A 20,565-nucleotide genomic window follows, 5' to 3' on the forward strand; every position below is an offset into this window, starting at 1 on the left:
CAGCTCCTGAAAATCCAGAAGCTAAGTCTATGCCAATTCTACTGTGCGGATTATGCCCATGCGTGTCAGCAATGCCCGAAGCACTCGACAACACAATCACCTTGCATGCTTTGGTGCTAAAACATGCTTTGTGATGAAACCAATGAAACCGCATGACCAGCGACCTGTAATGTCTGAAGTCACAGAGGCAAGTTGGCGTGGCAACCGTTCCGCTATGGCACGAAACGTTGCCTTCCTTGTGCTTCTGTGTGTGCGGCATCATGAACCAGAGGAATGTCAAAAGTACTCTGGCACGAAGCGTACCAGAGCACACGGCGCTGCGCATGGCAGCCAACATCGTTGCACACGGTTGCTTGTCCCACATTTAAGAAAACTACCTTCCCAAAGCGCTTCTGAAACTCCTACGTACAGCAAGAATAAATGAAAGGGAGATAATCCTTGAAAGACATTTATTAAAAAATCCTGAAACATGCACATGTGTTTAAATGTTCATCGTGAAATTTTGCTATGCAAGTCAGCGGAAATTTATGGACACCGGTTAGGAGCACAGAGCTCATTCCACATGAGAGGGCCACATGTTTTGGAGCACTGGATTTGATTAGAGTAGGTGCTGCTCTGCTGGCCAGATCAACCACTTTTGGGCCTAGATAAGCAGGGTTTGCACAGGGCCTTGAAACCCTTGAACCTGAAGGTCCATATTTCAAGGCCTTCGAAGCATTAACCTAGAACGTAAATAGGAATTTTCCAATTAGTATTCAATGTAAGACTACGTTACAAACCTTCTTTTGATTCTCGTATATTTGAGGTGTCAACGGATACATGTAAAGGCCATGGACTGATGTGAGGGTTTTCTTTGTATGTTGCATTGTTTTACCCTCCTGTCCTATGAGGAAAGCAATCTCGTGCCTTCCTTGGTTACCTTAACAAATGTCCATTGTCTATGGAATAGGAGTCAGGTGCACAGTAGGCATGGCTTCAAATGCTGTAGGTTTTCGTAGCGTACATTACAACTGAGAGTTTTTTCCCTATCCTTTCTGATACTTTCTAAAAAAAGTGGCATGGTTCTGTATAAATTTTACTCAAAATGCGTGAACCCTTTTGGCAGCATGCTGCCATCTGGCAGTCTGTCTGCTGTGTAAAGGCATGCCAGAAAGCGTGCCTTGATAGTATCAAACGTAGGAACCATCAGGTATGGTGTAGTGTATGGTTTCCGTACACCAGTCTTGTTTCCTTTGTTGTTGTCTACATGTTCTACATCAGTGCCTGACTACTGCTCTAAAAAATGTTGCCAACCTGAGAAAAATGAAGTGTCATCCTCAAGCTCAGGTGTTCTAATGACATGTACTGTCAGAGTGCATACTTGTAAGTGCTACAGGAACAGAAAAAATGAAAATGAACATGCATTGCACTTTATGTAGGCTTTGTGTAATGGACCTTTTTTTGTGAGATATATAGAAACATAAGTCAGAATAATTTTAGTTAATAACGCATGAAAAGTGGGATGTTGTGGGTTCTATCATGTCGTAAGAATGCTCTGGAACCGCATGTGCTGTGTACTATGCACTGAGGCATGCTCAAAGAGCTCTTGTTGAATGTACCTGGAACATTCCAGCTATGTAGTATTAAGAACTGCTGGTGTTGATTGTAATTATTGCTACGAGTGTTTGAAAATTAAAATTATGGTTGCCATAGACATATCATTGCAAAAATTGAAATAATAAGAAGATAAATGAATGAATGAAAGGATAAATGTTTAAGAGACCTTCAGGTAACTTCCAGTGACTTGTCAACTGAAGAGTTACTTTGCTAATGCCAGAAAACTATCATAAGCCGTGCTTACATGAAGGAGATAATAGCACATCGAATCGAGTGGAAACTGGAATGAAGACGATGCACCACCGTTTACTTAGCTCAAGTTTGGCTTGAAACTAATGACCCACGGTGTTATATTGAAAGTACCGAGCACTGCATTTCCTGAACTGTTGTTTCCGTCACCATTTCTCAAAATCATCATCATCATTGTACAGGAAATCAGTCACCTGAACTTCCTCTTCGTCCCGCAGCAAACGTCTTCTCATAATCCTCCTTTTGTTTTCGATGCGCATCTACCATCTCAATCCATGTCTGTCTGGTGGATTCAATTCGATGTGCTATCCTAATCGAATTGACTATTTACATGGGCACATTCAGTGTGACAAGTCAAGTCGATGGCTTCCGTCGCATTCGTGCAGATGCGGCTATACTGCCCAAAGCCTTGGTATGCATTGAAGAGAAAATTCCTCAAAGCACAATTTTCATCTGCTGCTCCAAATTCCCATTTCAGTCAGTACAAAAGAGGCACAGTGAGGAAGTTTGTGTCTTAGTGGATCTCAGTACTTTGCATACACAAAGTATGCTGTTGATTGTTAGTCTTGTTCTTTGTGAGATGATATGGCACCACCAATGTACCATGTAATCACCACATAAGCCTTCTGATATTTCAACATCAACCTCTGTCCAACAGGGACACTGTTTTTAGGGATTATAGTCATAATGATCATTTGTGGCTTCATGTGGCGATACAACTATAATCATGAGCGACGTCACAGGCTGTGGACCAATTTTGCCCACATGAGGGTATCTTTAACGTGCACTGATATCTCAGCACACGGCACATCGTATTTAATGTCCCACACAGAAGGCAGTGGGTCTAAGCAACTATATCAAGTTGCTGGCATATTCCGCCAGGATTGAACTCGCAACCTTGGGATCCGTAGGTGGACACGCTACCAACTGATCCACCAAAGCTGGTCAAAGGAACGAATGTAACTTTAATGCTGATCCTGCAAGGCAGAGTGCCAGTACTCTGGTAATAAACCAATCTTCATGCACTTGCTATGAGTTGCCAAAATACCTTTGTTGAAACACTGTTATGAAAACTTGAGTCCACCTTGTGTTCGAATTAACGGGATTGCACTGGATATGAAGAATGCACAATGACAGGAGACACTAAGTTGAGTGTGCTCGACTTATTTCTGAACCGAGTCCAACAGCAGGTGTCCAAAACTCAGGTTTCCAGTGGTGGAACGACTGTTGGTGCCAGGTGCAGTTCTCACTGTTACTGATGCCCACACTGTTCAAAGGAACCATAGGACACAGGTATGTAGGTGCACAATAAACTGAAAATATTGGTAACCTAGGATAGATACTTATGAAAATAATATTCAGCTTAATTGGCTGCCAAAGCCAGCGCCTGGCAAAGTCACATGCCCTCTGATGTCTTGGTATAGCAGGAAGAGCAGTCAGATGCTTGCAAGGTGTAATGACACATTTGAATAAGTGCTGCGATATGAGTACTCCTACAAATGTACAGGTTGCCCTTAATGGATTCAGATATTGTTTCATTCTTGCCGTGGTTTGTATGTATGTTTTTGAGCTTATGACCCACATCAGGTATGTCGTCCAGTATAAGCAGAAATCATGTGAGTGTACGGCTGTGGTTTACCGAGCATTTCGTCCCTGGGTGTGTGTCAGGCCCTGCTTGGGAGAGGTGGTAGTGATGTGACAACATACAGCATGTCACCTATGCATTGTTATGCTCTTTGACGAAATAATGCATAATCTCATAAAAACTTTTCTACAGGGTTTTGGAGGGTGTAGGGGGATCTGGATAAATAACTGGTGTAAGCACAGGTCAGACAGGGCTGAGGGTCCTTCATATCCTTTGTCTGTGTAGGGTTCTAAGTCCTATATAAAGAGAAAAAATAAGGTAGCATAGTCGTAACATTTTGTTGAGCAGGAAAATGCAGCAAAGGTACGAGAGGGCGAACAGCAGTCTATTACAGAACTCATGTTACCTCCGCATCATATGGGCTGATTGCAGCTTATCGGCAGACTTAAAGGCACTGAGGTGACCTTCCAAATTTTTTTGTGGTTGCTTTTGTTGCGGCATGTTGTGCAATGAATAAAATGCACTCAAGCTGGTACTATAAGCAACGCATGTGCTAAGAAGAAAAAACAAAGAAGAAAGGCACCGGACCTTTTGGTGTTGGCCGTCTGCGGCTGCTTTCTCCGACCGTTTTCGTAAATTTGATTTTGCAGGGACAATACTGTATTTACTCTGATAATTTGCGCTATCACATAATTTGCGCACCCCTAGTCTGTCAAGGAAAATGCAGAGAAAAGGAAAATCGTGTACTTTGTGCACCCAGTTTCTCGCGTGGGTGTCTAGTCCACAGCCTCTCAGCGACTGTGGCGATTCGTTTGTGCATACCATGTGGTTTGCTCCCTGCGTTGGGACAATGGTCAGCTGAAGCGATGGACGATACTGTCACGGGAACTATGAAACAGGCACGAAAAGAAATGCTGGACGAGCATGCCATGAAGTTACAACAAACATCACAATGTTTGCAAATATAACATGCTTTCGATCGACGTACAGTGCGCCTAGCAGTGGCTTCCAGGAGCGTCTCGCTGTACTTCACCAGTTGGATGAGAGGTAGTGGGCCCATTATTTTTCCTCTCGACGGTTACCAAGCAGGCACGCTGCACTGCTTTCGCGATTGTGCAATGCAGTGAAAACAGCAAATACTGGCTTTATCAGGATCCCGCATGTCCGGCGTCATTTGAATGTCGTTACGAATGTTCCCATGCAATTTGCACACCCACGACTTTTTTGACTTTTTTGGGGAACAAAAGTGTGCAAATTGTGTGCATAAATACAGTACACTGCACAGCGAAAATATTTTGCATGCTGATTCCTGATCACAGCCATCGCAAGGCGCGTTTGCGTCCAGGGCAGGGCAAATGTGAAGCGCCTCCCCCCTCTTGTTGCCATTAGAAACACTGTAAACAAAGAAAAGAAAGCGCTCATTTGCCATGCCAAGATCATAAATTGAAATTCTCTTCATTCCCACTTTATACTGTCCAACCGGCCTGCGAAGGCCTGCCGCTTCGCCTGGCGTCGGGCGGTTGCTCTTTTCGCACCCTACGGCCTACGGCCCTGCTCTTGATGGACAGCTTGACAGATGAGACATGTTAGATTGCATGTTGTGACTCTCTGCAATTTCAATGGAATTTGCTGTGTTTTATTTTAAAAATGTTGGTCAGTGTATTAGGGAGCATTCCAGTTGGCAAGGTCATGTGTTGCTTGTGGAAGCTTGAGGTATGTTAACCTGGTAAGCAATGACACAAAAAGTTACCAAAAGTAAGAATCTAGCAAGCGTTTACAGAGTGCCTACCAACCAGTAAAACCTGGAAAATTGGGAATTATCAGGGAATTTGGATGAGACTGGGGAAAGTCGGGGAATTGTCAGGAAAACGAAAAAAAAGTTGCGGAAGTCGGTGAAAACGTCTTGACACGGAGGGCACGACATAATGAAGAGAGCCGCTTGTGCGGATTTGTGCAGTTCATTGGCCACGCCACTTTGTTGTTGGGCAGAGCAGTTGCGAAGCATGAAAGGATGAATGGAAGGTGCCTCTCAGTCTTTTCTGCAGGAAATGGGGATCGACTTGTGGGCTCATGGGTGCACGTGGTTTTGCATGCGCCGCTCCAGGAGCTGCGAACACATTGTTGTAAGTAAGTCATGTCAATTGGGTGCCAGTTCTGTGCGGGCTTGGTATGTTTCTGTTTTAAGTTTAGGCATTGTGGGAGTGACAATGGCTCAAACAAGGAAGTGTACTTTCAATGCGGACTGGATGGATTCAGCCATCTCGGAATCTGCCAGCTGGATTCAAGACGTGTCAAACGACCCATACAGTGTCGTGTGCAAGAAGTGCAGGAAGAAATTCTTGTTGAGCAACATGTGGAATACAGCTGTATCTAGTCATTCTGTGAGCAAAAGGCATCTGTCTGTGGTAATGCCTCCTGGCAAGCCTCGTGCCGTTCTTTAAGACAGAAGGGTCATTCCAGCTGAATCGTCCCAGTCACGTGACTCGACCATCTCCAATTTCCGAGAAAAAAATATATGATGTTGTCGTTGATATGAAAATGCACGACGTGAAATATTTTTTACCTCGAGCGCGTAAAATGGCCACCAGGCAGCTCCGAACTTCCGCGCTGGGCCGAAAATCATGGTGCACTGGGATGACGATGGAGCAAGACCAGCACCACATTCGAGGAAAATTAAAACGAGGACCTCTTCACAAAGGCTTGCACTATCCCTGACTGCGTCTCCAATCGTTGTGTGTGGACGGTTGATATGGAATCCTTGAGTGAAATATCCGCAAAATGTGCAAACCTTGGAATTTTTTTTCACAATCCACAACACATGAAAACCCCAAAAATAAACTTTCTCCTGGTCTGCAATTGTGGATTGTGAAAAAAAGAATTCCAAAGTTTGCACATTTTGCACTCAAGGATTCCATATCAACGATCCACATGGAATGACTGGAGACGCACTCAGGGATAGTGCCGGCCTTTGTGAAGAGATCCGTGTTTGAATTTTCCTCGAATGTGGAGCTGTTCTCGTTCCATGGTCGTCCCAGTTACAGTGCCCTAGAAGGTGTAGTAGAAAATGCGCCCCCTTTCCATGAGGCTGTTGAGGATGCCGCTGAGGGCGCTCGTGTAGTCACGTCGAGCAGAAACCGGCGCGGTGGTTATGCGGAGGTGCCGACGTGTCGCACTTCACGAACTCGTTATTAATTTATGTCTGTATGAAGTGCTGTGCTTCGTTTGTACGTTGGTTCTTTCACGAAGCTTTTGCCACACGCCAAATGAGAATAAACGCGAAAGTTGCTGTAAAAAAGGCTCTTTTCTGGTCGTTCGTTGGGCCGCATGAGCATGCGCCCTTCAGTCAACTGGCATATGCCACATAAAACACAGAGCACACGCACTAAAGAAAACTGGTTTATGCTTTCTGGTATAGAATGATTTCAGTCTCGGACTCTGTAAAAGTGGCTGACAAGAAGTACAAAAGACACAATAGACCGTAATACTCACACAATATGAATAACAAAAAAGCACAATAAAAATGCAGACGCCACATTAGATACACTTGATGTCAAACCCAAAATTCATCATTGGTTATTAAAAATTAGGAACAAGTTACGTGCAGCGACCAAGCTTCAGATATTTTGCACGATCACATTTCTGTGCTTTTGGCGCGATTTAGTGACTTCACAAAAGAATGGAACTAGGGGTCACACAAAATGCAATTACTTCAGTGGTCTGGGCTTTGCACCTGTTCCTGCGTACTGAAGAGCCCGTCAACACATTTTCTAAGTTTTGCACAAACCTATAAGCATAAAGCCTGTAGGGTTCCGCCCCCTGAACCCAACACAGGTGTTGGACCCGACCCGTCAAACCCGCAACCCAGTGAACACAGAGGCAGAATGCAGAACGAACAAACCAAATATTGTTCTCAAACAATGACTTACATTTTGCAAAACCTTGAACTACTCGTTCCAGCACAGACAAAATGCACCACTCACGTCCCTCTTCACAGTCGAAAGGCTTCTCTTCAGCTTCGCTGGCCAACTGCCTCACACCCACTGCCGCAGCAGGTTAAGCGTCCCCCTTTATCACTTCCCGGAGCTATCAGGTCGCATCGGTGCCTTGCCTGATGCGCCCCCTACCACACTCTCCTCCCCTCAAAGTAGTCACAGTTATTAAATGTCCGGGAGGTTCAAGAGGTCGTCATCGGAGACCCTGGCCGGCAGAGTGGTTGTTCGTGACGGATGACATCCACCGCCGCCTAGATATCCTAGGGGCCCAAAACCGGTTGGCGGCACAGGGAGGTTGAGTTGTATGCGGCTGGCATGTAGAGCACTTTGTCGGTGAATTTCTTGGCTGACCAGAAGGATCTGACACACAAGTCAGAGTCTCTCATGTTCCTCCAGAGTATAAGAAGCAGGGGCTCCGAGGACGGCTGGGCAGCAGATGTGCTACTGGCAAGCTGCTGCAACAATAAAGCGAAGAGAGCTGTCATCTGCCGAAGCAGGTCATCCACTACTGGCAGGTCCTCCTCGTAGATGGACTCGAGATGCTTCTTGGCCGGCATGGCCAGCACACGCACGCTCCTGAACTACAAGCAAAAACAGCAGAAGCGACAGCGAGCAAAGGCACAAAGCGACAAGTGCTAAGAACAAGACAGCAATGTGCTTGCTGTCCGTGTTCCTGGGCGCGCAGCAAGATGGGTCGGCCCTACGTTGGGCGCCAAATTGTACGCGCCCCTTAGCGATGCAGCGAAAGGCTTTGCTGCCTCCCTCGCTGATCGATGGGATGTTCCTTATCAGGTAAACGCGTAGCTAACTCCGGTGGCTTACAGGCTCCTTACGCTCCCTACCACAAGCCTGATGGATGCAACAGGCCCTCTTTATCCTTTGGCTGTGTCAGCCCAGCTGCCTGCAGGTTCTGCATGTCATTCTTGTCAGCAAGCAGCAGCTTCCTACACATGTCACAGGAATTTTCAGGCAACGTAGCCAGCTATATAAAAAATAAGTCTCTGATCGCAATTCTTGATGATACACATCCAGCATGGTCTGTTGACTTCTCAATTGCAGGTTCAGCACTACTGAGGTAATCATCTCCAATGAGCTTGTGTGTCAGAACCTGCTTTGCACATTTGTGTTCCTCTACATCATTTGTACTGAGCAGAGCATTTGACATGCTGGGCTCTGCATTACCAACAGATTTAGTTTCACTGCCACTGGTTTCTCTCCCAAACCTTTCGACGACTTTCGTCTTTGGGCGCTGCAAACTGCAAACATGGAAAGTTTCCGTCCATTATCCGAACGATAGCCGGTGTAGCCAGTCTTGTGGCCCAGCGAGAAGCAATGGATGTCAGCTTTCTTCTTTTCCATCGCGCACCACCTCACATAAATACCGCCAAAGAGAAACAGCAATTTCACTATTGTTTTTTCATTATTTCAATTGTAGTATTTTGCAAAAAAAAAGTGTCCTCTCAGAGCCACCAAAGCATCACGCCAATACGGCAGAAACCGGTAGAAACACTGCAGAAGTCAACAGCACTTCCTAGTTTCTCCTCGAGAATTCGACAGCAGCGTCAGCGGAGCCAGCAGCAGCCGTGAGTTCATTCTCCCTCAGCTATTGGGCAGGAATCGGCCCGCTCTTTCCACTTCAGTGAAACCTCGTTAATACGTACCAGCTTAAGCCGTAATACCGCTTAAACAGTAGTTGCGCTGAATCCAAAATAATGGAAAGCAAATTGAAAGGCTGGTATCAGAAACGGATAACAAAAACAAAAATATAGCAGTAACGAAAACGATAATGGTAACGAAAATACGGCTGTTACCCTTCCATGGTCGGGCCATGTGACTGGTATGATTGAGCTGGAGTGACCCAGCAACGAACTCAACCTCAACAAGTGCGTTGCTCAACCTTCGTTCAACGTCTGGAACTGCCTCACCGGTTGTAAGAACCACCCTAGGTGGCATCTTGCTGACAAAAGAAGTCACAAAAGCTGAGACTCTTTGGTGCATGAATGCCATAATGACACACACCTCTTCACTCTGCCGCAGCCTCGGCTCTGCTATTTCCGTTGATGTTTCCGTCGTGCAAAGATGAAATTGGGAAAGGATAAAGTCGGCTACACAATTTGCTGTGAAATCGTCCCATACTTCCAAAAGCAGTTGCTATCAACCCTCCTTCGTGCACTATTCTTGATAGTTCCATTTCATGAGTCATTGAACAAATTGGCTGAGAAAGAACAGATGGACGTGCTTGTCAGTTACTGGGACACAAATAACTCCACAGTGAGGACACAATACCTCACATCGTGTTTCCTTGGCTATACACGTGCAGATGACCTAGTTTTCACTTTCGTGAAGCATGAAAGAGAAAAGAGTACTCTACATATCAATGGGTGGACCCAATGCTGACATCAAGTTTCTAAGGACCATCAGCACAGAGATCAGAGAGTCTGGGGAAGGCCACCACATCCTAGACATTGGAAGTTGTGGCTTACGTGTCCTCAATGGGGCCTTCAAAACAGGCTATTCTGCAACACATTGGAGCATAAGAGTTTTTCTTCGCAGTGCATATGATCTCTTCAAGTGTGCACCTGCACGTCATGTGGACTACATTCATTTGACAGGGAGTACTCTCTTCCCTCCCAAGTTCTGCACTGTGCAGTATGTGGAGAATAGGAAGGTCATCTTGAGGGCACTCGCGTTGCTTTTAAATTTACTCATGTATGTTGATTGCTAAAAAAACATGTCTGTGACGCCAGTCTGTACCAACTGTGATTCAGAAGGCGGTCCCGGTTAAACTCTAATTCATGTTGTGAATCGCCGAAGAGCCATTTCTTGCAGAATTCCAGACTGACAAACCGATGCTTCCATTTGTGGCAGGTGCGCTGGAAAGTATTTTGAGGTCTCTTCTGGCCAGAATTCTGAAGAAGCACGCTCTGAACACTGCACACACGCTTCCAAAGTTGTTAAAAGTGGACTTTGACAATCCCGACAGCATTATTTCTGTGGCAGCTTTTGACATGGGGCTTAGTGTGAAAACTGGGCTTCGCAAGATTCCCAAGGAGACGCAGCTTACCATGTTGAACTTCAGGAAGCTTCCATCGCCTTCGTCAAGGCATGTTAAAACAAAACTTATTGATAGGTCACCTTTGAAGAACAACCTCACAAGGGGTGCGAGCTGTTTGGACCCAGCTTGTGCATTGCCCCAGGAAGTGGGCCAGAAACAACTCACTCTTGCTCTTGAGGTGCTCACAGAGAATGAGTGGTTGACCAGCCTTGGAGCTGAGCAGGCCCAGCATTCCTGTATCAAGGTATGAGCGCTCTTGTCTACTCGGACACATCTGAAAAGTTTTAACAGCAAAGATGACAGACTGGACATATACTTTGTGGCTAGAGCTCTGCGGCAATCAGAAAGAGCTTTGGTCAATTGCCCAGATGATTCTTTGGATGTCCTATGGTAATGCTGCTGTGGAAAGAGGTTTTTCTGTGAACAAAGAGTGCCTTGTAGAGAACCTAAGGGAAGAATCACTACTTGCCCAGCGAGTACTGCACGCTGCTGTCTTGGAGGCAGGTGGCTTTTTACAAAAAGGTAGATATCACGGACAGTATGATTCAAATGGTTCGTGGGGCCATTATGAAGTGGAAGGACAACCTTCGAAGAAAGGAGTAAAGAAAGCAAAATGTGCTTCAAGCTCAGCGGCAGAAAAGTGAGGTTACCATAGAAATAAGCGAGCTTGAGCAAAAGAAACCAAAAGTGATACAACAGCATCTCAATGATATGAATCTCTCGGGGTGACGTCTCATCCGAAATTCGTATCAAAAGAAATCAACCAAATATAAAAATTGAGGCAACAATAGGCAGTGACCATTCATTTTCCATTACTCTCAGTGAATGAAGTCGGTATCATCACACTTGTACGTCTTTGTTTTTGGCAGTGTTGCAAAATTATCGAGATGATTCAAAAGGTAAAGCCTGCCAAAGTTTCTTTTATGTTGCCAAAAGTTTACTTTCTATGCTGATACGTGCCCTCCACGTGTTCTGGTCGCTCTTTTCACAGATCAGCGTGACGTCACCCACTTTTGCGGCTTCTTATTGCGAGGACGAGGAGGTAAAGAGATCCAAACAGGGACAAGATAACAAGGTTCACGGCTGTCTATTCCCTTTGATCTTATCTCCCCCCCACAATCAGAGGGAGAGCCATTGCTTGCACTAAGTAGCTTGATGTAATGGAGTTCGTGGTGAGGATCCCTCTCATCAAAAGAAGGAGGGCGAGCATGACTGGCGCACGCACATCACAGTGGAACGGCCTCTGTCACCTCCTTGGCCAGTTCGTGTCATCAGTCAAGGCAAGAAAAGGCATTCTGGCTGGGACCACAAATAAATTCATACGAATTATTTTGCGGTCCCGGCATCCAAAAACTTGTGTCATCTGTGATCGTATCATCGAGATTCTACTGTGTGTGAAGCATAGTACGAGGCCTCGTTGATTCAGGGGATAATTGACGCTCTCAAAAAATAGAACTTATATTGGGGGAATATTAAAGACATGTTAATTTTACGTGGAGTGTCCTCAACCTGTTTTTGGTTCTGCTGTCTGTCAATGAATGTGCCTTTTTTCCATTGCGAACAACTTGTATATCACATTTTACGAACAGAGTAATCAACGCAGGAATGCAGGAACCAGTTTTGTGGATCACTTATCATTGCGAGCACTCAGCGTTTGTTTGTCTGAGGTATTGCGTCTTCTTTCGATGCACCCGTCATGTAAAAAATTGTCCACTATACAGGTGCCCCACACATGTTGTGCAAAATCACCCGGGCCACTCTATAGTTTGTGCTTGGCAACGCAACTGGTCTTAATCACATGATAGCAATGACTGATAGACAGAAACCTTGGCTATGGCGTGGGAATCCGCTGTGTTCAGTCAGGGAATTAGGAGATTAATATTGCTGCGCAACACATGACTGCACATACTTACAAATACGTAGTGTGGTACTAAACAAAATGTGTGCCACACATGTCAGAATCTAAGGGTCTACATGCTTGGGATGCACAGGCAAAGGCAACTTCACTGTGGTGCAATGATTGCCGTTTGAATGAGATGTTCGTTGCTTCCGCTAGTGCATTGGAAAACACAAAACCTCTGTTTCCTTATTACAGTTACAAAAATTGTGCTCCTTAACATGCAGCTTCCATTCAGTTTAGCAACCAGTTCTGGAGCCTCATTCGTGGCTACATTAGGTGGTACCTGTGTGATAGTTCCCAATATCCAGGTAAAGGTGGCCACCTCCTTGCCTGAACTGCCATGCAGCACAGGTATGCCTGAATATACTCTGATATGTAATTGCAATGCCATGAACATATTTGATGAACGTGATGAAAAAATACTGTTAACTTTGTTTTCAACAGTGTTGTCAAAATGTGACTTTGCCTGCCAAGTCTGCTTTACAACGGAAGGCAAGACTGCACCTAATGTGATAAGTATTGGTAGGTTGTAAGTCTGCCTTAGGATGCAGACTTTCTCAGTAAATCTTTCTACTCACATCACATTGACCTGGGCAAGGTTATAGTTGCTTCAGCTCATCAAGCAGTGACCAGCAAGTAATGTGAAATCCTACAGGACACTTCTTTTTGACTTCCATCTGGTGACATATAAGAGAACTTCCCACCAGCTTTGACACCTGCCTGCCTGCAGGTTATGATGCAGTAAATCAATTGTGCAAATTTTAACACTAGGCATACAATAATCTCACGATGATGTTTTACAATGGAGCATTTGCTACGCTAACAAGTGCTGCCAATGCTCTCTATTTCCTCCCTTTCAAGTACTTAGTTCAAGTTTTGTTAGCTATTCTTTCAGTTACAGCATAAAATACCTAAAAAAAAAAAACACCAGCCTCCGTGTCTCTCTGTCCATACTAACCGGCAGCTGAACATTAACTGTTTTCCTGAAGTTCCTGTGCACTCTGGAACGGCAACTGCAACACGACACTCGCCAGCTGCTTATGAATATCACACACATGCACAATATGATGCACAATTTCACCTGCCTGACATGAGAAGTAACACATGCATAGATATATGTACTAACTGGTTGTCTGTAGTGACTGGACGGGCTGAGAAGACACAGGGACACACCTTCTTTGCAGTCATTGTTTCCTGGTTTTGGTGCATATTTGAAAATTATGTGACCATATGAAATGATATTTTCATTTTGGGATAATTCTTGATCAAAGCTTCATTTTTCACAAAGGGGATGCAAAACTGATCTTCGCAAAACTGTTGCAAAACTGTTGCAAAACTCTTCTACTGAAGAGTATCGCCTGTGGTGATGAACCTCCCCACTCTCCAAAGCCAAAAAACCAAGTTGTTGTTGTTGCAAAACTGATGCACCACATTCAAGCTGGGAGTAGAGCTTTATTGGGTGGGTTAATAATATAATTCCAGTTTTCGGTGTTTATAATTTTTTAGATCTCCCAAAACACGGGACAAATGAATGCCAAACCAAATTACAATAGTACAAGAAGTGGCTTATAACATAGTGAAATAACACGATAACTTCTCTTTGTCAGTTACCATCGCCCTATCTTATAATACCTTGAAAAATAATTTGAAAATAGACCAGAAGCCAGGAGCAATGTTTAATAGATGGAGAACACTGGCATACATAACAAAGAGTAACTAAGGTTTTGGGCGTTTCGACGTCTATACGGACATCATCATCAGTAAAAGAAAACAATGCATCCAATAAAAAAACAGCACACTTTCAACTTTGACAATGCCACTACATTGGCACGTGAACACAGATGGGGAGTGAGGAGATTTCTTGACTCATCGCACATGCATCATGAAAAGAATTTCTGCAACAACCACAAGGGGCCACTGCCAGACTGTTAAAAGACCTAAAGACTCACACGCAGTTTTTTCTTTTGCTGCGGATGATGTTGGTATACGCCTCGTGCACAGACTAAAGGTGGTGCTTTGCGCGGCCACGTAGTGGTGGGAAAGCGAACTACTTGTGTGAGTCATCTGATATCGAAACCAGTCAAGAGTGTATGTGGCGGGCTTCATGAAAATCGGAAATGTGTGAATAAGCTGTGTAACTTTGCGGATTTCAATTTCTTTAAACTTGGAACAACTACTTTTGGGGTCATTAAGGCATATGTATATATATATATATATATATATATATTATGCAGAAGCAGGCTTGTTGGTGTTATTACAATTTAGCTTTTCTTCATGCGCCCAGCACTTGCGTGTGTTTTCTCTTACCATTTTTACAGCAATGTTGCAAAGGTTGCACCTACAACACAGGAATGCAGAAGTCTCATTAGCTGAGTCAGACAAAGCAACAAGGTCCCAGCTAGTTGGATGTTCGTGTCTGAATTGAAAGCACACATCACACCATGACTGAGCACAACACGAACGTTATATACGGTCTCAGTGCGGCAACCAATTAAAATCATTGGCATAAAAGAAGACAGATAGAATCGACGGAGTAGCTTATTTTGTTTCATGTATGCTTGACGGCCGACACACATCTTCTCCTGTCCACTTTGTGTGGATTCAGCGGGAAACTGTGGAACCTTGTACCCAGTGAGGCACTCTTCGGTACCAAAAAAGATGGTCCCTGGTTGCGTGGGCGGTAATAACGGTCCCACGGGGTTCCGTGCGCCAAAAAATAGAGCAGTCGTGGAGAGCCGATGAAACGGATCCCAGTCGGCCAAGTGCTATCATTCGCCCTCCTGATTTGTTAAAATTGGGAGACATAGGCTTTTTAAATTAACGTTGATGTTAATGAACTATAAAAGCTGCACGCCATTCAATTAGGAACTTAAAAGTGATTACATATTCACTGCCTCGGTTGTATTGAGCGCATTCCGTCTGTTCCTTCTGTTACCCTCTCTCACACTTTTTTATTCAGTGTAGTACAGACAACCCGATTTTGCAGATATGTCAGAAAAATGGTACCCGCATTCTTTTACAACAGGACAGATTACAGAGGAGTAAGCAAAAAGGCACGTTACCTACTCCTCGCTCCGAACGCACGCTTGCTGAACAGGGGTTGTTGGATGTAGTTCCCAATTCAACCTGTGTGCTAGTGAATTCCTAATATTGGTCAGACAGGTTTTACAGTTGTCATGCTTTCTATGTCGATGAACCATATCTTCAGCAGAAGCGGAGTTGTAAAGGCAATGAAACAATGAATGAGAGGGTGACAGCTTTTATTATTCATAAACGTCGGCTCGGAAAAGATGTAGGGGACTACTGTATAACAGCTGAAAGACTGGTGCCTCCCTTTTTTACATTCAAGCTCAAACTTAAACTCAAAACTCCTGTCTGACCAACACTAGAAAAATACCAGCATCCAGCGAACGATATTGCTAGCGAAATAGTGCATCGAATGATGTCGCTTTTATGTTACTTATTGAATGTCGTGCAGATATTATTATCTATTAACACATGGAAAAGAAAGACCTATGTCTCCTTTTCTAACAAATGGGGAAAGCGAATGGTAACACTTGGTCGGCTGTGATGTGTTTCATCAGTTATCTGTAACCACGCCCCAGTACTTTTGGGCACGCAGGAGCCTGTGGGACCATTTTTGCCTACACCTGGCTATCTCATACATATTGGTGCACCCAATGATGCAACAGTTTGTGTGGTACGGCATTAATTACTTTTAGCAGATATCAATTCAGGCATGGCACGACCGAACCAAGGTGGCGATTAAAAGCGTACAAATAGCCCTAGAGAACCGAGTGGACCCACACAACTAGTTTCTATGGCTGCCGCCAGGATTTTCCGTGGCGCAGCGGATGCTTTGCACGAAACGTATAGACGTCGGAACGTTCAAAACCTTTGTTACTCTTTTTTATGTAAGCCAGTGTTCTCCTATTAAACCTAGAAAAATATAAACACCCAAAAAGGCTAAATATAATCATTTGGAACACACGCAGATTTTAAGAGCAGTTTTCACCAAGTAGTAGTCGGTATTAATAACTATGTTCACTGAAGTAGGTCACATTTTATTATGTTTATTTTTGTTTTGTTTTGTAGTTGTCTATGTTAATTATAAGTATAAAGTAAGCTTTATCCACATGAGTAACAGTTAATCAACATATCTTTGATTCTGGAGACAGTCATTACAGCGCAGGAAATTTTTTATGAGAATGGCCAAATATTGAAGGTACTGTGTTTCCATGCTGAATATGGTACCAGCCCCCCTTGAACTTTTTCGAACATGCCTCGACTACCTGCCAACTGTGCCACTTCTAGTGGTATGTTTGGGACATAAATATTCCAGATGTCTTCTGACAACCTTTCAAATAGGCATCGATCCAATGCAGTCCTATTGTTTACAGCTTCATGTGATGCAATGCTACCTCTTGCTGCTCCTCTTCAAATTGGTTGCTTTTGTAACACAGTGCTACTTTATCCAGTGCAACTCTTGCTGAAATGTTACAGAAACAAAACGTTCCCATGTAGTATCAACCCTGTGTTACTCTCACACTTGTCATTTCTATGCACTTCTTCGATTTTTGTAACAGTTTCATGTATTTATGCAGTAATATCGCTTATTGTCATTTCAGCAAAAATGTGTGGTTCACTTTTGTGTGTGATCAGTGACAGGGTGTCTACCAACCTGGAAAACTGGGAATTGTCAGGAAAGTTGCCAAAAAGGAGCAAAAGTTGGGGAAAATCATGGACAAGTGTCATGACATTACACAGCAATTTGCAGTGCGGTTCATCGGCCACGTCGCAGCAATATTGCCACGAGTAACAGTTCACCAATACAACAAGGTCAGACGTAAAAAAATGGAGCGCCTCACTAATAACTGACTTTTAACAAAAAAAGACAAGTGTCATAAGTGAGTCACAATACTAGGTCTCCCTTCAGGAAGAAAAAACAGGAAAAAAAAGGGTTCTCATAATCAGTAAGGAGAAACATGTATATTTATATTCTGTTTGCTTGAATTCAATAAATTATCTGTATTATTCAATTATTCAATAAATGATCTGTTTCGTGAGTGTTCTGTATCAAAACGTAGGAGCAGACACCAAGTTCCTTTTGTTTTGGTCTGGGAATTTGCTTGAAATAGGCAGTGTAAACCTGTAAAAGTCAGGGAATTTGAAGGCTACAGTTTGGTAGACACCTTGAGTGAAGATAACTGCCATTGGTCACCACTGTATTATCTGCTGCAAAGAGGAAACATCTATTTTCCAGTTCATTAATATACTTTGATATTTGTTCTGTTTGATGAATTGTCAGAAGTTTTTGTATGTAATAGCTTGATCTAAATAGAGTCAAATCTTTGAAATGTCATATTTTTAGGGACTCAGACAGAGCATCAAGACGATGCCATGCCTACTATAAGGTGCGCTTTTACGGGATCATCGACCTCGAGTGAGGTGTTCCAAACAGTCTTCAGCTCTATTTTGGAACTTGATGATTGCCTCCTGAAGGGTCAGACAGTGTATGTAGTTCAGGCAATAGCATAGCTGATAGCAAGCTTCGCATGCTGCACTGATGGAAGTTGTTTTGGAGAAGGCGTAACACAGTCTATATTACAAACCTTATTAATTTTCTGATGTTGCAATATACTGATGCTACTGACTATGATGATATATTGAATAAATCTACTTTAATGTTGATTTCCCAATATCCAAAATTTAGAGATGATAAAATTTTGAGATATGTAATAAGTAATGTATGTAGTGAGCCTTATCATCAAACTTCGCTGAAAACAATTTGGCTGTTTCAGTACTAGTACTTGTAAACATACTCCTCTGTGTCACACACCATGTGATGTAGAGTCTTTGTGATGCCATGGAACTGTCTCTGCATCCCATGCTCTTTGTTTGAAACTGTTGCAGTGCATGCTGGGCCATTTCTTCATATCTTGTAGGTGTTAAATGCTGCAGATGATGTTTTGCAACATCTTATCCCAGCGTAGCAGGATTTGCGGGTGTACTGATGTGGGATTGACAGAATGGAGCATATCAATGATTGGGCACAGGTAGCATGACATCATGTTCAAACAGTAGTGTGCAATAAACCTTTTGGAATCTCAGACAATTCATTGGTAAACTGTCATGACCATGGGGAATTAGATGTTGCAATCGCAACGGTTTTTTGTCAGTGTAAACACTGACTGTACCTACCAAGGTATGGCTGCTTGATATGGCAGTGTGACTGAGGCAGATTGCTGTTGTTTTAATCGTTGCAACACCCAAAATAGCACTCATCTCCTGAAGTACTAACACTTCTGGACGCTCCTCCTTGATTTGAATGAAAGGCAATAGGAAGGCCTTGACTTGTCTGTGTTGTGAAGTAATGGGTAAGTCCTCAACCCAGCGGGTAAAGTAATACGGATAGCAGGTGGGTGGTCAGATTGTGCTTTCTGCTGATGGTCCTCAGAAAAGCATGTTCTTATTGGGGCATTGACATTCCGTTCCAACTCAATAAGAGCTGTGGTGCGTATTGCCTCTAGAACTGCATGTAACAGTCTGTTTGGTTGAAGGAGTCTATCATGTTTGCAGCTGATGGCAATACAGGAAACCAATAAGGGTCCAGCATTGCGGGCGGCCATTTGAAGGGCACGAGCAAGAGTTCCAGGGTTGGAAGTTCCACCTTGTCACAGACATCCAGCTTGGGTCACAGAATAATAGGGTCGCTTACTGTACTGTCACGCATCTCCAGCATAATAGAAAGGGTCCAAGAAATAGGGTAGTCTTTATCATATCTATACAGCCGGTCACATGTTCAGGTGTTCCTCCCCACTAGTGGTTCAACACTGAGGTGGTGGTGATGGCCTTTGCTATGTTCATGTCTGTGCATCCCACTGTTGCTACATGTAGTAGTAGTATCTGAATATGTGGCATTGCTTCTTGGTGAATAATGAACCTCTACTAACTGTATGTAAGTGCTAATGCTGTTTAGCATTTTGTTGTGCTGTGTATTTGTAGTGTACTTACTAATCTTGAACTAATTCATTTTCTGTTGTTAATAAACTGATGTGCATTGTAGTATAAAAGTCCTGTTATCAGAGCACCAATTTCTGCCCATTTTCTGATAGGTCACTATGTGTACACCACTCTATACAAAGTAATGGAGTGCCATGCAGAAATAGAGATATAATAATCATATGATGCACTCTATTCATAAATATGAAGATAGCATAGTGATCTTATTGGTCTTGTGCACAAAGCCATATCACGTCATTTACTTACAGCACAACATAATGTATCTTCTGAGAATGTAGAAAGTCCATCAAAATGTGTCTTAGAGCTACCATGCTGTTGTGCAGTAGATCAAATATTGCCTTGAAAACTTTAGCATATAGTCTTGCAATTGCATTACTACAAAGAAGACTACACAGCAAAGCAATACCTCGTGCTTTTATTGCACTAAATGGTTGGACTGGAGTAGGCGAGGGGCCCATGCATTTATACTCAGCACTACTATCTGATTGATAGTGCCAGTGTGTATTTACAAAATGGTAATAAAAGAAATGATAAGCTGAATGAAGTCAATAGCGATGTAACCTCTTGTTAGGTGCTTTGTGGCATTGTTCATAGGTCCTTATATGTTTTGTAAAATTATTCTGGCATCCATTGTGAGACAGAGGCTTTTTGGCTGCCCTTGCACAGGATTAGCGTAGTGATTCCAGCCAATGCAGAACCTTTGCAATGCAGTGTTCATCCTGTATGATTTGGAGCTTTCCTACACGCTTGTTGACATTTGGTTCAGCACCAGGCAGTTGAATAACACTAAGTTGGGTGCACACAATAGGCAAGTGTCGAGTCGATAGTTTACCTCTTCATGCACCGGGTGATGACCATCCAGCGTATCATAACAGTCACTTTTTAGCTGGATTCACACGTGCATCTCTTGAACGTGTTGCGCATTTGCGGCGCCGCGAAACGCGGAGGGTTTCCGGCCACGTTTTGAGAACCACTCCGTGATGCAGCTTTGGAAGACAGAAATGCAAACGCTTTTCGTCCGGCCAATGGGAGCGGTAGGGGAGGGTTCATTTGGCGCTAGCGGGGTCTCCCAGTTCAACAGCTATACCACGCGGGGAACCTTTGTCTATTAGAGTGTGTGTTTGGTGCGACAGTGTAAGTGAATTCTCACAGAAAGTTTTGTTGT

At 43.7% G+C, this 20,565-nt stretch overlaps 2 protein-coding genes across 12 annotated transcripts in view; both read left to right on the forward strand.

Annotated features, from left to right (window-relative positions):
- Nucleotides 1-20,565, forward strand: part of LOC135388552 (intersectin-1-like) — a 337,751-nt gene that overhangs the window by 212,384 nt on the left and 104,802 nt on the right. For 9 of the 11 annotated variants that reach the window (XM_064618160.1, XM_064618162.1, XM_064618161.1 and 6 more), the window contains 4 exons: nt 3,051-3,138; nt 12,602-12,728; nt 12,822-12,899; nt 17,749-17,890. The exons of 1 other annotated variant lie outside the window; for it this stretch is intronic. In XM_064618160.1, the coding sequence (XP_064474230.1) occupies nt 3,051-3,138; nt 12,602-12,728; nt 12,822-12,899; nt 17,749-17,890 (435 nt within the window). The remainder of the gene's footprint in view (nt 1-3,050; nt 3,139-12,601; nt 12,729-12,821; nt 12,900-17,748; nt 17,891-20,565) is intronic. One more of the 11 variants, XM_064618164.1, reaches the window with a different exon arrangement.
- Nucleotides 6,389-12,593, forward strand: LOC135388553 (uncharacterized). Its single transcript, XM_064618172.1, has 3 exons — nt 6,389-10,721; nt 11,469-11,519; nt 11,601-12,593. The coding sequence occupies exons 1-3, from the start codon at nt 10,272-10,274 to the stop codon at nt 11,622-11,624; spliced, it is 525 nt and encodes a 174-aa protein (XP_064474242.1). The 5' UTR covers nt 6,389-10,271; the 3' UTR covers nt 11,625-12,593.

Source organism: Ornithodoros turicata, chromosome 3 (genome assembly GCF_037126465.1).
Source record: "Ornithodoros turicata isolate Travis chromosome 3, ASM3712646v1, whole genome shotgun sequence".
NCBI classification, from domain to species: domain Eukaryota; kingdom Metazoa; phylum Arthropoda; class Arachnida; order Ixodida; family Argasidae; genus Ornithodoros; species Ornithodoros turicata.

Coding starts and splice junctions, on each gene's coding strand:
- LOC135388553 (XM_064618172.1), top strand. CDS start 10,272: ATGCTTCCATTTGTGGCAGGTGCGCTGGAAAGTATTTTGAGGTCTCTT. Junction 10,722..11,468: donor CCCAGCATTCCTGTATCAAG/GTATGAGCGCTC, acceptor CTCTTTTCACAG/ATCAGCGTGACGTCACCCAC. Junction 11,520..11,600: donor CTTATTGCGAGGACGAGGAG/GTAAAGAGATCC, acceptor CCCCACAATCAG/AGGGAGAGCCATTGCTTGCA.